We start from the raw sequence: 14911 nt of genomic DNA on the forward strand, positions 1-14911 counted from the left end.
CCGCGTCGTCGGTCGTGTTTCGCCCGCCGTGCAATGCCGGTCGTCCGTCGCGAGAATTCATCCAAGTGTTTTTTAGGGAAGAACTGTTTTCTGCAAAAATGTTTAGGCAAACTTATCCGCAGTGCAATTTACTCTTGCCTACTGTAAAAATGTGCTGACTTGTTTTCATGAACTTCTAGAAAGAAATCTGCCAGCCTATACAGACATTCCTTTTTTCCCTCTCAATTTCACCTTGAAATTCGTGTTAGGTTTTAGTGGGTGTGTATGCCATTGTGGATAGGCCATTGAGCACAGGTTGTCCAGCATATCAGCACTATTTATGGGGCTAACAAAGTGACATTACTGTTTAAAAGAGTTCTGTGTGCCTACGTGCAACTCAAGTCATGTATAATTTGGAGTATACAGCAGATTTCATCGTGGCCGCCCTCAAAATAATGTTGAATCAGTTCGTCTCTCATAAAAGCTATTAAGGAATCAAATATTGTAATTCATTATATACATTCAGTTCAAAGTTACTCTTGTATTTCCGGGAGTACGACCTGTTGGTCGTGGAAGGACAGACAGGCATGGCGGATCGATTGAACAAGTATGTGAAACGATCAAGGGTCAAAGTGAAAAATAGTACTGGGCAAGCGTAACCCCCCCCCCAAAAAAAGCGACGGACGACGCACAACGGGCGAGGGATGACGGACGACACGCGACGGGCGACGCACGGACGGCAGATATGGAATTCCGTTGCCCGCGCACGGAACCTATCGAGAAAATATTTCCACCCCACAACAGTGACCTCACGGATATTTGCCCTAGGTCATTATGCACAGGTATGACTACACATAAGTTCAGTACTGAAACTTCGCTGTGTAAAGGCTACCATGACTGCATCACCCCTGAACTGAAAGGGGCAAATTGGTTCAGGAATTTTGTGACCGAAAGGCAGAAAATATTGGCGGAATCCGCAGATTCGCTCCATTCAGATTAATTACCCGAAATATACATATGTACACAGACAAATTTGGGGTATACACAGATTCCCTCTTTCTCCTTTTGGAAGTCATATTCGCATGGTTAAATTGTGAACCCCTGACTTATTCTTTCATTTTCTGTGACTGCCGAAGCCACATCAGATTTCACCAGAATACGTCACGGGGTTTGCTGGTCAGAACGTCCTCGTTACATGGACAACTGATGTTGTCCACTTAAGATAAGCAAAACAGGACATCAAAAAAAATTCATCTGCATTATATTCAGCAACTTTTAGGACAAACCAAGCATGACAAAGAATCATACATCCGTCACACACAGGTATTGTTGAAGTGCTCAATTTTACTGACCAAATCCCTTCAAGTGTATGTTGTCATTATTTTAACAAAAATCCACATACCAACAAGGCGGTTTATTCTCCATACGTCAGCCAGGCACGCCTTCCTTTTGTTTTCAATTCAATGGGCTACTTGGCCGCTGTACCCGAATATCAGAAACACGGATCCAGCCCAACCCCTTATAATCCACTGACCGCTGGAAAACTGTGAACACAAGCGCAGATTCAATGGACACTAGGCAACCTTTTATTCCAACCAAGGTCTCTTTATTCAGAGCATACACAGCGAGGACGGAGTTATCGTCATGAATTTTCAGCTCTAGGGTGTCCTTCAAACATGGAGACAGCGCTCCTCGCCAATTAAAACCAAAAATGGTCTCCAAATAGAGTTCCTGAAAAACCTCGACTACACCAAGGAGTACCAAGGGAGAGAATCCGACAATTTATGGGGCCTAACAGCGCAGACCCCCCCCCTGTTATTCAAGATTAGCACTTAGGGAATGCATACACCCTGCCTTCTCTCTAAAAAAAACACCTTGGGTCCACCTTTACTTGTATTCAAATATGTCCTTCGTCCTTCAAAAAGCTAGCTCGAATGGTAGATGGTTACATGTGAACATCGTATCTTTATAAAAGTACTATAACGGGCTAATTGTTTTCCATTTCGTGCAACTGAATGGTTTGTGTGTGTGTGTGTGTGACGGCGCGTACATGAACTAAACATCTACGTACGTACTTCGTGTGTATGTCACGCCGTTATCGCTTGCTACTGAGTACCAACTATCCTTACAGCTAGGTATCTATATGTGGTTTACGCATTCATTCAAAAATGTGACGGGGGCTACTAGGAATTTTCTGTACTTTACATGATCAATGGTGGAGCTATGTATAAGTTCCATGATAACACGTAGCTGACTTCCCCAAGCAAACTCTTAGGCATAGGATAAGAAGAAATGTGATATTCGAGCGTCACTGGCCTCCAGGTGTCAAGAACAAGACTGGAAAGCATCAGTTTACTGTACTAATTAACAGGTAGCTCTTGAAGGTTTGCATGGTGGAATACGATAAGGTACAGGGTTTGCGGATACACCATGTGGAAAATATCTCTTTTGAGTATGTGTGGTTCTGAAAAGAACTGGTTACTCCAGCACTCATTGTCCGAAACGTCGAGTAACCGGTTCCTTTCAGAACCACACATACTCAAAAAAGATAATTTCCACATGGTGTATCCGCAAACCCTCTACCTTAATAATTAACAATTACCTCGGTGCGAGATTCATTTATATTTATTTATTATTTGTAGCGGGGGACCCATTCAGTTTGTAAAAACTGTTCTGTGGTAGGTCCCTGTTCAAAATATTTAAAAGAGATAAAAATATCTATTAAGACAAAAGTACTGAAGTAATTAAATTAAAAACGCCGTATAACATCAATGAGTGTATAATTAGATAATGAGAGATAATTTGATAATTAGAGAACGTGACCCTCCATTCCAGGATTTGTTATGGTACGGCATTATATGTAGCCTACACCACAAAACACAACACGATGAACGACAACAAAGTTGGACTTTTGCTAAACCGGACTGACCCCGGAACTGGTCAGCGAGGCTAGCTGCTCTCGGAAGGACCACCGCATGCAAGACTCACAGTCACAATTGCGTACCTGTAAATAGATGTCCGCATCAAATGACGTCACTGTAACGCAAAACCGTATTAAAGAGCGCCCCTGGCAGTCAGTGGGCAGATAGCGACTTGATTCTCCAGCTGCGAATATCGTCGGAGAGAAGTGAAAGCAACAGCAGCTCCTGTCTAACACTGAAAACACCGTTGGAGCTCAATCATTTTAATCGCAGATCAGTCAGACATTGTTTTATTAAGTGAAATGCAACATACAAAGAGCAGTGCCGCCGTTGGCAGCGAGCGAGTCGTCAGTGAGGTGAGCGCGAAGCATCTACTGCGCAGCCGCGTTCAGAAACGACCAGACGATGCCGAATGTGTAACGGTTGACTGCCGCACGACTTGGGACGAACTGCTGCAGCAGAACCCGTGGCTTAAGACACAGGTAGGTCAGAAAGTAACTGAAGTCGTTTTCACGTACGATGCAAAATATAGTTTGACCGACGCACCCCAACAGGAGAGAAACCAACTCTTCGATAACACTTTTAAGAGTTGTTAAAAACAAGCCAGCTCCATTAAATTTCATCCACAAATACGTGTGCCTGTCTCGGGCAAAAATGGCCCATCATACCGGCGTTTATCTTTTGTTTTTTGTGGCATGAAAGGACTAATTGGATGATTTCAGTCCACATGAAATACATAAAGATTGTCGGACCTTCACAAAGCTGTCAAAATGGGGGCATATGATATCATGAGATCGAAATCAAACGAGTTATATTTCAGCAATAAATTGGAAGAGTCGGCACTCCGTATTTGTAGATTTCTCGTACACGCAGTAACTTTCAGACTGTCGGCGCAGAGCGGTGTTGATATCACGGCTGACTTGATAGAGGATTGGGCAAACCACTCGGAGACGGAAAGCGCTGTTAGAGAACAACCAAAATAACATCGTCACTACGCTCTGAGGGCGACTTACTTGTCAAACAATTAAAGTGCGCGCGCTATCCACGTTACGTCTTACAACGATGTCCGAGTGTTCTCGAAGAGTGCCTTCCCTCGGAGACGTCCCATGTCGCCTCGCGAGCTGCACATAGGGCGCAGTCCACTTATTAACTAGTGAGAATTTCTGACCAGCTCATCACCAAAAATGTGCCCCCCCCCTCGGTTTCTTTTGAAAAAGTTTGCATGCCCCCCATGGTGAGACTGTTAAATCTTTGCTAGGATCAACTCCCTGGTTTTGGGAGCTTCCATTTGAGAGCAGAATGGCAAAAAAAAAAAAAATACGGTTGAAAAGTGGTCCTAGGTACCCGGGAAAATTGAGGGTTGCTACTTGAAAAATGGCTGCAGGCAGACTTCGTGAAAATACAAAATCACTTTTCGGGGAGTGATTTTGTTTTGTGGGAATAATTAGAAATAGAACCGGTTAACCCACAAATAACTGAAAAGAAAGTAAAGATTAGGGACTAGACAATAATGTAATTTGTGCTTCAGAAACCTCAGGGGTGTTGGTATGCATGTTACTGGGCCCTGAACAGTGCTGATTTACCGTTTTTTCTACGGGGCTTGAATTACTGGCTGCATCCATAGCGCGCGACCCATGATCGAAAGTAGTTCCGGTTAGTAAGTCACAGGCTTCAAGCACCGCAAATCTCGCACGCACGACTCCGTCGCAATGGATACCTGCGTCCAGCAGAGCTCTCCTCAACCAATCGCTGTGTTTTGACGTAACGAGCATTCCAGAAAGAGCACGGTGTCTGTCCAAACGCTGCACCAAAGAAGTTGAAATAGAATGATACACAGTCTGGGTGATTTGTGACGTGCACTAAGGAACACATTTCTCAGGGGGAACAAATCGTAGGTACATGAAATTGTGTCCCGTTGACACTTTTACCGAGGTGCAGTCTGGTAAAGTGTCCGGGGGACACAGTTACCAGTCTTATGGTGGAACATGATGGTATTTTAAAAGTGGCTTCCACAAAGACACAAAATAGTGGACAGTAGGATGGACAACTCCACCAATGTGTCTTGTCTTAATAATGCTCCGGCCGAGAACATTTGCGCTTTGGTGCTCTAGCCATGGAACCATGCAGGAAATTAGCGTTCCATGCACCTATATATGTACCCCTATATCGACTCCTAGCGCATGCTGTAAGCTGGGAAAAGCCTTCTGAGCCCTCGTTTCTCGGCTTGCGAGCAAAGCAAACCGGACGCATGTATGAAGGGTATTGCCAATTAAGCTTACGAGTTACCTCTTTGCTTTTCAGCAGGCTTTTTGCCAAAGAACTAAGCCTGCAGTGTATTTCTGCATCACCGCACCTTTATGCATTTTCGCTCGGGTTGTACGGAGAAACAGGCATGGGGTCGACTGAAAAATTTCGACTCTTCTGAACGCCAAATATTTGCGCTGCATCTAACTTTAATTTATTTGTGGCTTGCTTCTTGTAGTGTCGTGAAGAGTGTAGGCCTATAGTGAATCGTATAGAAATGTCAAGGAACTGGCCTAACTTGTCAGTTCGGCCATTGCCACCAGGCTGGAAACCTTAATTTACCAAACTTCAGTTACCATAGATCTCACACAGCTGTCATCCGCCATTAAAGTTTCTCTACTTTTACACAGTTATCTCAAATTCTGCTTGAGAAAAGGTTTTCAATCATAAAAACCTGTCAAAATTACCTCTTGGTCAGTGTGACCAAATCCACTGAGTACCCCCCTCCAGAAAAGGAGGGCCCCAAGTGCCTCTGCAACATGTGTCGTAGTTACGCCACTGGTTTGAAAACTGTGCATGTTCCATCAATTCTTTGAAGGTAGACAGCCCATCAGTTGCATTCATCCAAAAGTAACTGACAAATTATTGCTAAAAAGCAGTCTTGGTGAGTAGAAGAAAATGAGAGTTCTGGACCAAACGCCCCTTTTTACCCGGTTTTTGCTCAAAACCCTTGGGTAGTACATCGACCCAAAAAATCGTCGAAACATTTTTGGTGGGAAAAAATGGGAAAATCCTGGAATGACGTGAACCCCGTTTTTGCTCAACACCCCTGGGTAGTACATCGACCCCAAAACCGGGGATTTCCACTCTACTTTTGACCCCGGCGCCGCTCGCTTCACTCGCTGTAAACAACTCGTGACTAGCGCCGGGGATTTCCACTCAACTTTTGACCCCGGCTGTAAACAACTCGCAACAGAAATCCCACCCGAATAAAATGAGAAAAATTTTAGTCAAAGCCGAAAAATCAGAACCAGGTCAACTCAAGTATTTATCGTTTCAGACGACCACGAGCGCCTAAATGCCGGCAACTGCGATCCCTATGTTACCTATGGCCCCTTTGACCCGAGTAAATTAATCATTTCAAATCCCGTGGTTAAAGAAGGGATCTACACTTCACCCATTTTTTACCATCACAACGACCAAAACAAACGCCTGTTGATTATGACGACAGAACCCTGTTACGGTATAAACCCACTTTACAAATATGGCACTCGAGATAAAACGCCCGAAAATACCCAGGGCCGTCAAATTTGTTACCAGATACAATCACCTACGGCAAGCGTACTCGATCACATAAATTTGGCCGTTTATAAATTTATCAAGTCTCAAGGGTCTAATCTCCCGTCTAACACCGTAAATGCCTACAAAGCCAGTCACGATATCGATGAATTGAACAAGATCGAATATGTAGTTAAACCGCCTTATACGGCTAAAAACCAAATGTACGTTAAAATAGATCCCTTTGTTTCGCTATTTGATCACAAAAAAAGATCTATCGACTCGTCAAATATCAATAAATTTATCAATAAGAGATGCGACGCGCAATCATTTATTTGTGCAAAAGACGTATACTACGGTACCCACGGTTCACTGTCTTGCGGAGCCAGCGTCAGGTATAGAGTGACAGCGGCAATGTTGAAAATTAGAAACGACGGTCTAATTTCGAGTAAGTCGGCGTTGCAAGCGTTTAGCAGATTTGAATTAAAAGACGATTAAATTTGAAAAATCAATTTAACCTCGGTTATATTAACCGGGGTTAAATTTTTTTACTTTAAATAAATAAACCCTTATATAAAATGACTGATGCGGAACTTTGCCACTTGTTGAATATAAAGGAAGTACACATAATTGGGGCAACGAGGAATGTGAAACCAAGACCACCTTGTAACCACCAAATATTCGAAATAGATGAAAGATATGCGTGTAAAAATTGTGGTCAAATTCTTGGGTGGGTTTCTTCGTATACCCCCGCAGAAATGGGAGATCAGTACTTTAATCATCATGTTTGGAGGAAACCCAAGCCACCAAAATCGAGAAAAACCCTACAAAAATATAACATTTGTTTTAAAAACGGCGAAGCGGGTGAAATAGAATACAAGTTGAACCAAGTTTTAAACGGTAAGATCTCTAGAAGTAAACCGTTGAAGGCTTTAATCGCGGTGTGTTATCAAGACGTCACTGGGGAAACCGAATCTAAAGTGAAAGACCTTTTTCAAGTCTCGGATAAGCACTGGGAAAACGCTATGGAGAAGTTTAACCTCGCCAAACAAGACGTATAAAACGTATATAATAAAATGGAGACTCACACTTTTCACTTGACCGAAAACCCGCAGACGTTTAGATTGAAAAACGAGATCAACAACACCAAAGGCGACAAAGTCGTCCGAGTAAAGAATATTCACTTTGAAGCTGGATATTTTAACGTAACAAACGCCACTGAAATTGAGTGGGATACAAACTTGGACGGTAGGCCAGCGGGGGTACTTGGCGAACGACCGCCCGGTATACCCTCAGTGCAAAGAACGGACTCATCTCCCAATCCAGAATTAGTACAAACAGCTAAAAACAGATTGATCCAAGCAAATAAAAGAGGTGAGTTAGCGGAAGAAATCAGAATCATCGCTGATGAAATTGAGCAGCTAAACCAAGAAATCGCAGCTTTAGAAGATCAGTTAAACCAAAGACAACCATCAGAAACGCGAGCTCGTTTAGCTTTTGATCTCGACGATAAAAAAATCAAATCAGCTTCACTGCTCGAGGGGCAAAGACAAGCTTTAGATGAAATCTACGAAGGGAATCCACCAACTCGACCTACCACCACCACCAACTCCCCCAGGAGACCCAGAAGAGAATTAACTAAAAGATTGTTTTTGACGGGGCTAACTGGGCCTATATACGACAGACTTTATTCGCGAAGCTCATCTGAACCATTACCGCAGGGTCAAAGAGGAAGCATCGTGGTATCTCCCGGTTATTACGGCATAGACTGGTTTCACTTTTTGTTAAACTCGATACCGGGCGTTTCTTTTAAGGTTCACTCGGAATCTAAACGGGTCACTTTGGCCATTACGGACCCCAATCTCAAGTTGCGACTAAACAAAGAAGTGTCCAAGCTACTGAACTTACCCAAAATAAAACTTTTACCCAACGTTATTTACGAAGGCAAGTACGATTTAAACCCCTTGAAACTCGCGTTTATTCATTGCAAACAATTAAATACATTTGACAACTTTTATAACGGGCGGACTTTAGACTTGCTGTACGTGATAGCTACCGAGCCTCGCACCCGTAATCACTGTGAAACGCCTAAAAAGTTAATCGACAGGAACATCAGTGAATTGACTTTTTCTGTTAAAAACGACAGAGGTGAGCTCTTGAATAACATCGGCAAAATTTTAATCGAGTTAGACATTTTTTAAAACGCGTAATTATAAAAGTAATAGGATGACGACTAACATATACCCGGAGTTGACATTAAACTCGACTGAACAAGCGGAGACAAAGGTTTACAGGCTAAGAAAGATCGAAGAAATTAAATCCCAAATGCAAGGAGAACGCGACGCGAGGGAAAGTAGTTACAAAAAGATCAAACGACTTTTAACAGCGCTCGGATATGTGGAATATGGAGTAGAAGCGCTGGGCGCTACATCGGCAGCCGTAGGCATTTCCGCCATTTTGGGCGTCGTTACCTGTCCCGTCGGACTTGTGATGGAAGGCATCGCTATCGGTGCGTTTGGCGCTTACGCGATTCTAAAGTACGCCTCCCGTAGACTCGCACACAAAACTAAAAAACACGATCAAATTCGAATGTTGGCAGACGCTAAATTAAATACAATTGAGAAATACGTATCTCACGCGATTGAAGACGGTGACATATCCCAGGAAGAATTTGTCCTTATTTTATCCGAGCTAAAAAAGTTTAACGAGATGAAAGAAAAGATTAGATCACGTACGTCTACAAAATTGGAAGCGAGCAAAGCGAGCACCAAAGAAGAATTTGAACGTCAAGTCAACGAAAGAGCAGAAGCGCTAGCCAACGAACGGGCGGCGGTTTTAAAAAAAGATCTTATGAAAAAACTTGGCGAATAAGTTTTACAAAGTCGGTTAAGTACGAACGAAGTGAGAACGAGCGTAGCGGGTACGACCGGAGGGAGTACGAAGAGAATCCACCCGCTTATCAAAACTTGGTCTGTCCAACGGCACCTCCTTTAAAATTCTTTTAAAATAAATGGGAGGCAATTTTAGTAGTCTAAATATTTTAGTAAACGAAGACAATTCCTTTACAGCCGAGTTTCCAAATTTAACGCACGCGTATAAATTACCGAAAGTAACCACTGATGAAGCGGTCAATCACTAGTCTACCGAGGCGATATCGTTTTACCAAAATCAATTTAATTTTGCGGTCTATTGCGCGACGACGGCCTGCGGTGTGGGCTTTGATCTGCTGTCTGACCCCAATCCGTACGTCTCGGCTTTATTTAACTTTCACGTGTATTACACTGTACGAAAAATATTTTACGACTGCGTGATGCCCATTCCGAGCGACGACGTATTTGACGCGTTACACAATAATTACGACAATCGGAAGTTTACCGACACGTGCCTTTTATATGGAGTAGACCCGAATAAATCGTATAAACAAACAAGAGACACTTTGTCGAACGGATTAGGCACCCCTTTTTATTACGACAATGGATACGTACCTGTTCCGGGTAAAAACTACGACGCGCACGACTTACACGTGACCAACGGTAAATACGCGGGATCTACTTACATGGGTTTTGGATGGGCTAAGCCACCTAAAGGTCCGGTCACGCAGGTACCTACACGGTGACCTGGATTTCACAGTCGGACGCGGTTACTTTGGCCTGGTGGGATTTTGTTCCTAAAAAGTCTCGGTTGACGGACGTGGGAATCACCAAGGTAAACGAATCAATTCGAGCTTACGTCTACGCATTACTAGGGGCACAGGCGCAGACCAAGACCAGCGTTTTGGCCACTGGCACCGGATTAGACGCGCGACGGTAATTTATTACGATCGTGGAATCTTTAATTAATTCGGGCCCTGATCTCGAACAGTCGATCGACCAATATCAAGATTCGTTACAAAAACGCCTTTAAACTTCGTAGTCGCCCCGGGTTTGTACCTGGTGCCCTCGGACATGGACTTACGCATCGGTACGTTTGAGGGATATAACAATAATTTACAAGTCGCGACTGCGGATATGAAGACTGGATACGTACCGAGTTTGAATAGCGAAGTGAGCGGAGCGAGTTTAAAAGGTGATTTTAACGAAGAAGCGATTCAACCAGAACCGGAAGTGTTACCGAGGAGGTCAATTGTAAAGCCGGTTTTTAGTAAGCCTTTAGACGCTCACAGCGAAGAGAAACTGTCCTTAACCATCGGAGCCGTTGCCGTGGGTGTCATCGGTTTTATGTTGTATAAGGTTTTAACTTAAACGGTTTGGATTAAGGCGTAAAAATGGCTATTCCCTCCTAGATTTAGGAAGGAATAATTTTTTTTGACTTTTTACCCATTCTTTTGCACGTACGTTAAAAGCAGAACAGCCAAGCCCACGAACAAGGTCCACACGTGTTCCGCCACCCATCCAACAGCTTTACTCGCCACGTTAAAAATCCAGCTCAAAATGCTGCCTATGATCCCAGGCAAAGCACCTGAGGCGCTTACCCCGAGTTTCTTCAATACGTTTGCCAAGTTTTTTAGTTGTTGTTTGATCCAATCGGTGACCCCGGGTTTGGAAGGAGGTTCAGGCGTTGGTTTAGGCGTTGGTTTAGGTGTTGGTTTAGGAGCCACAACACCCCTGACGCTAGCCACGATGCTACTAACGATGGTGCTCACAGCTAAACTAAAAGCCGTTAAGATGCTCGCGATCGTTACGCCTTGTTCTCTAAATAAAATATTAATTCTCTCGCGCAACGTTAAATCTTTACCTAGAGCTGTTTTAATCGTGTCTTTTAACATTTTAAGTTGGTTTCTAAATCCCGAGGTTAAAGCTTGTTGTTGGTCATTGGTTGTTTCGAACTCGTTGTTAAGATCTCTAAGCATTTTAAGCTCTAATTCTTTTTGTTCTTGAGTGATACCCGGTTCCTTTAACGCATCTTCGGTTATTTGAATAGTTTCTTTTAATCTAGCAATCTTAGCTTCTACGAGTTGTAATTGGCCTCTTACTAATTTCATGCTATGGATATAACCTAAAATCTCTTTCGGTGTATATTCTGAAAGAACACCTTCTGGGTCAAAGGTTGCTTCTTCTCTTGGTGCAACGTCTTCTGGGCCAAAGGTTGCTTCTTCTCTTGGTGCTACGTCTTCTGGGTCAAAGGTTGCTTCTTCTGAGCCAAAGTTTTTATACCGTTGCGCTATTTCTTGGAGTTGATCTAGTTTTTGGTCTAATTCGTCTACAGATACTTCTTCGCTCGTGATATTCTCTATATTTTCTGTAACGACTTCCATCTCTTCCATTGATCGAATGATCTCGGGTTGAATGGATTTTAACTTTGATTCAGCTTTTTGCACCGATCTTCCAAAATTTTTAAATCCCAATTTGTATCTTATAAAATCTCGCGCTTCACCCGTTCTGGTGTATCCAGCAGCTTTGGCGTTTTTTTCGATTGTTTCAAGACCGACGAGTAAATCTGGATTTCTTTTGCTGGTTAATAGCACATCACCGTATTTGCCTTCTCTTTTGTAAAATAAACCTACGCCTTTGCAGTAATCAAACCTTTCATAGCGAAGTACCGAAGGAACATCTTTTCTTCCGATGATTTGAAAATATCGGTAAAAGTCTTTTACAATCGGGTGAGTTATGAATATCGCTCGCCCTTGTTCTAAAGGATCACCGGATAATGTTATCGGTCTTGGGTTTACGTCCAATTTTGACCCAATCGGTTTTGTTGATACCTTTTCTCCATATGATTCGTCCCATACAGGTTCCTTTGGTTCAATCGGTTCTGTTCCTACTCTTAGTTCATTAAATGAAGTTTTAGTATCGCCCCATCCAGGTTCAATAAAGGACGTTTCTTGTCGATCATTATCAACAAAATCTTGGTCGAGCTCGTTTTGATCTTGATTTTGATCTTCCAAGAGAGGTATTTCCTCGGGATCGAATCCTCCTTCTGCCATTTCTTTTATAATATATGTTTTTTAAGCGGTGGGCAGGCTCGCGGGCAGGATACCCTGCGCCACCAACCAACCTTGGGTAGCCAATGCACCGCTAGACAACGCGATCGATTTCAACGCGTCTTCGGCGGACAACTTTTTTAGGTCCGGTGGTTTGATTTTAAATAGCTTGCTCGACAGCATAGCGTATCCGAGCGATAGCCCCGAAACGACGGCACCGTGGTAAACCGTATTGGCGATTCCGTTTACGTCGATTGATTTAGCGTTACTCATATTTATATATAAAGAACTTTTAAATTTATTCCATATCTAAAATTGGTTCTTGTTTACTCACTTCGTTCGTTTTACTCACTTCTCGTTTTGGTTGAATAACTTGTTGAGAAGTAGAACACTAATTTTTCCAAATTAAATAGAGAAGAACCCCAGTGATACCCAATCCACAAAATATCAAGTTTCTGTTCGCTGTAACCGTTTGATAAATTTTATTTTGGTTGCTCTCTTCGCTACTCTCTTCACCCGCTAATTTCATCTTGGTGAGCTGTTGCTTCATCTTTTTGTTATGCTCGGCTAACTTCTTACCTTGTTCTACACGCTTCGGATTTTTACTTTTAGTTACCGTATGAATTTGGTTGTTGTTCGATTTGTTTGTACTCGCTACGCTCGTACTCACTTCGTTCGTTTGATTCGCTTCGTTTGTTGACATCCTCTTTTAATATAACAGAACTTTTGTTGAATTCTAGATGTTTTGTTGTAATCAACGCTGCTGTAAGTGGTGACAGGTAAACTCCGTACTTGTAACAAACCTCGGTTAGAAAGTGTCCCATCGTTTGACTGATGATAGGGTCGTCGTTTAAATCTTTAGTAAGCGCTTCTTCGGACGTTAAGTTGACGTTGATTCCGAGTAGATCGATCGGAGTAGCTATTCCTAGCAAGCGAGAGTACAAACTTAAAATCGAGTAACCGAGAGTTTTAACAATCTCTTTGCCAAACTTAACTTCGTATAGGTTAAACAGCTTTTCTTGTTCTTTGGGTGACATGGCTTCGATCTCTTTGATTGAATATTCTTTGCCGAGATATTTTTTAGATTCGTCCGACGCGGCTATCGCACAGAGTCTATCTTTTACGCTCGAGGTTGAATCTGTTTTTGATTCGGTAATAATGCTTTTAATATCGTCCATTTAATTATATAAGTTTTAAATTTGCTGTAGGTGCGCTTTAGGCGTAGGTACTCGACCGTATAGTAAGTCGAGTTAGCTGCTATAACTAACTGGATAACTAGCTGAACGTAGTTATAACCGAGCTGACGTAGCCCGATTATAACAAAGGATAAGCAAAGTAAAGCAAGATAAAATTAGTTCATAGGTAGTTACCATTTACTTACAAGTCAGTTGACTCAACTACCTGGTCGCACTTACGCATTAAATTACACTTACGACAAGCTAGCACGACGTTAGACTTAATATGACCAATGGAGTTATCCAGCCGCTCGATGGTACAAAGATTGTCTTTATTGTCTAAGAGTTGCATCTGAACTTTACAGTCGTTATAATAGCAAAGATGGTAGTCCTCAATCAGCCCGCGGCAAAAGTCTGTGTCAATAAAATTATTAGGATCAAATCGATTATGCTTCTTATCTGATTGTCGAGCGTTGCGAATCCAATTTATAATAGTTACTTCGATTGGATCTGAACAAGTTTTGTAATAATATCTTCTTCTCCTGTGCAGGCAGATACCCGAACCGCCACAGTCTTTACAAATGTTCTTTTGTCTCCCGTGAGGACACTTATGTAATTCTTGATAAACTCGTACTTTCTCAATACAACCGTTACAACTCGCGTTAATTTTACCCGTTCTTTGTATAGAGAAGTTTGACGGGTCCAGGAGACAACGACACTTTTTGCATATTTTTTTACTTTCGATCATCTTATTTAATAAAGGTAATTAAAAAATTTTTCTCGTTTTTATTGAACGAAATAATTTGCTGGTGGTTCGGTATTTAATACCAATTTACTAAACCGAACCTCGCGTAAATGTCTTTTAATTTCTTCTCTCTTTTCGTCCGGTACTACATCGTTCTCGTCGAGACATTGATCAAACGAATTACGATCTTTACAATGAAAGATAGCCGTCCAGGCGGTATTCTCGGGAAAGTCTTTTTAAAACTAGTTGTACTTTTGCGTTAAAAGCCAACACGAATGGAGGTAGTGCCTACCCGAGAACGCCATTTTAGACAACGCGCAAGTATTGCTACTTTTAGATTTCTTTCGATACTTGATAAACTGATTGGCCGCGCAATCGTCGATGATAAACAAAGTATTTACACCATCAAATATTTTTTGATAAAGTTCAATTGCCTCGTTTAATTCTAGTCTTTCCCGATCTAAATCACATAGGTAAACATTTTCGTCGCTGTATATCCACAGTCGTTCTAAGTAAGTTTTGTTCTTAAAAAGCGTCGGACAGATAATTACGATAGCTTCAAACGTGAAAAGATATTCGGTCTCTAAAAGATTTAAAATCCAGTTAGTTTTACCCGACCCAGTTTTGCCCACGATCAAAGCGCAGTGCG

The 14911-nt window shown here is 42.3% G+C and overlaps 2 protein-coding genes across 7 annotated transcripts in view; one reads left to right on the forward strand and one right to left on the reverse strand.

The window, feature by feature from the left end:
• The window catches only part of LOC110979743 (uncharacterized), a 71891-nt gene that overhangs the window by 48763 nt on the left and 8217 nt on the right, over positions 1 to 14911 (reverse strand). For 2 of the 4 annotated variants that reach the window (XM_087139035.1, XM_087139031.1), the window contains exon 1: positions 1382 to 2420. The exons of the other annotated variants lie outside the window; for them this stretch is intronic. The gene's annotated coding sequence lies outside the window, so the exon portion shown is untranslated. Of the gene's footprint in view, positions 1 to 1381; positions 2421 to 14911 lie in introns of those variants that run through there. 4 annotated transcript variants of the gene reach the window in all.
• Positions 3054 to 14911, forward strand: part of LOC110979716 (ATP-citrate synthase-like) — a 38347-nt gene continuing 26489 nt past the window's right edge. For all 3 annotated transcript variants that reach the window (XM_087139012.1, XM_087139014.1, XM_087139015.1), the window contains exon 1: positions 3054 to 3382. In XM_087139012.1, coding sequence (XP_086995138.1) covers positions 3203 to 3382 — 180 coding nt within the window. In that variant the 5' untranslated portion in view covers positions 3054 to 3202. The remainder of the gene's footprint in view (positions 3383 to 14911) is intronic.

This window comes from Acanthaster planci, linkage group LG07 (assembly GCF_054643075.1).
Source record: "Acanthaster planci isolate LZ-2023a linkage group LG07, COTS_SCS, whole genome shotgun sequence".
In the NCBI taxonomy this organism is placed as follows: domain Eukaryota; kingdom Metazoa; phylum Echinodermata; class Asteroidea; order Valvatida; family Acanthasteridae; genus Acanthaster; species Acanthaster planci.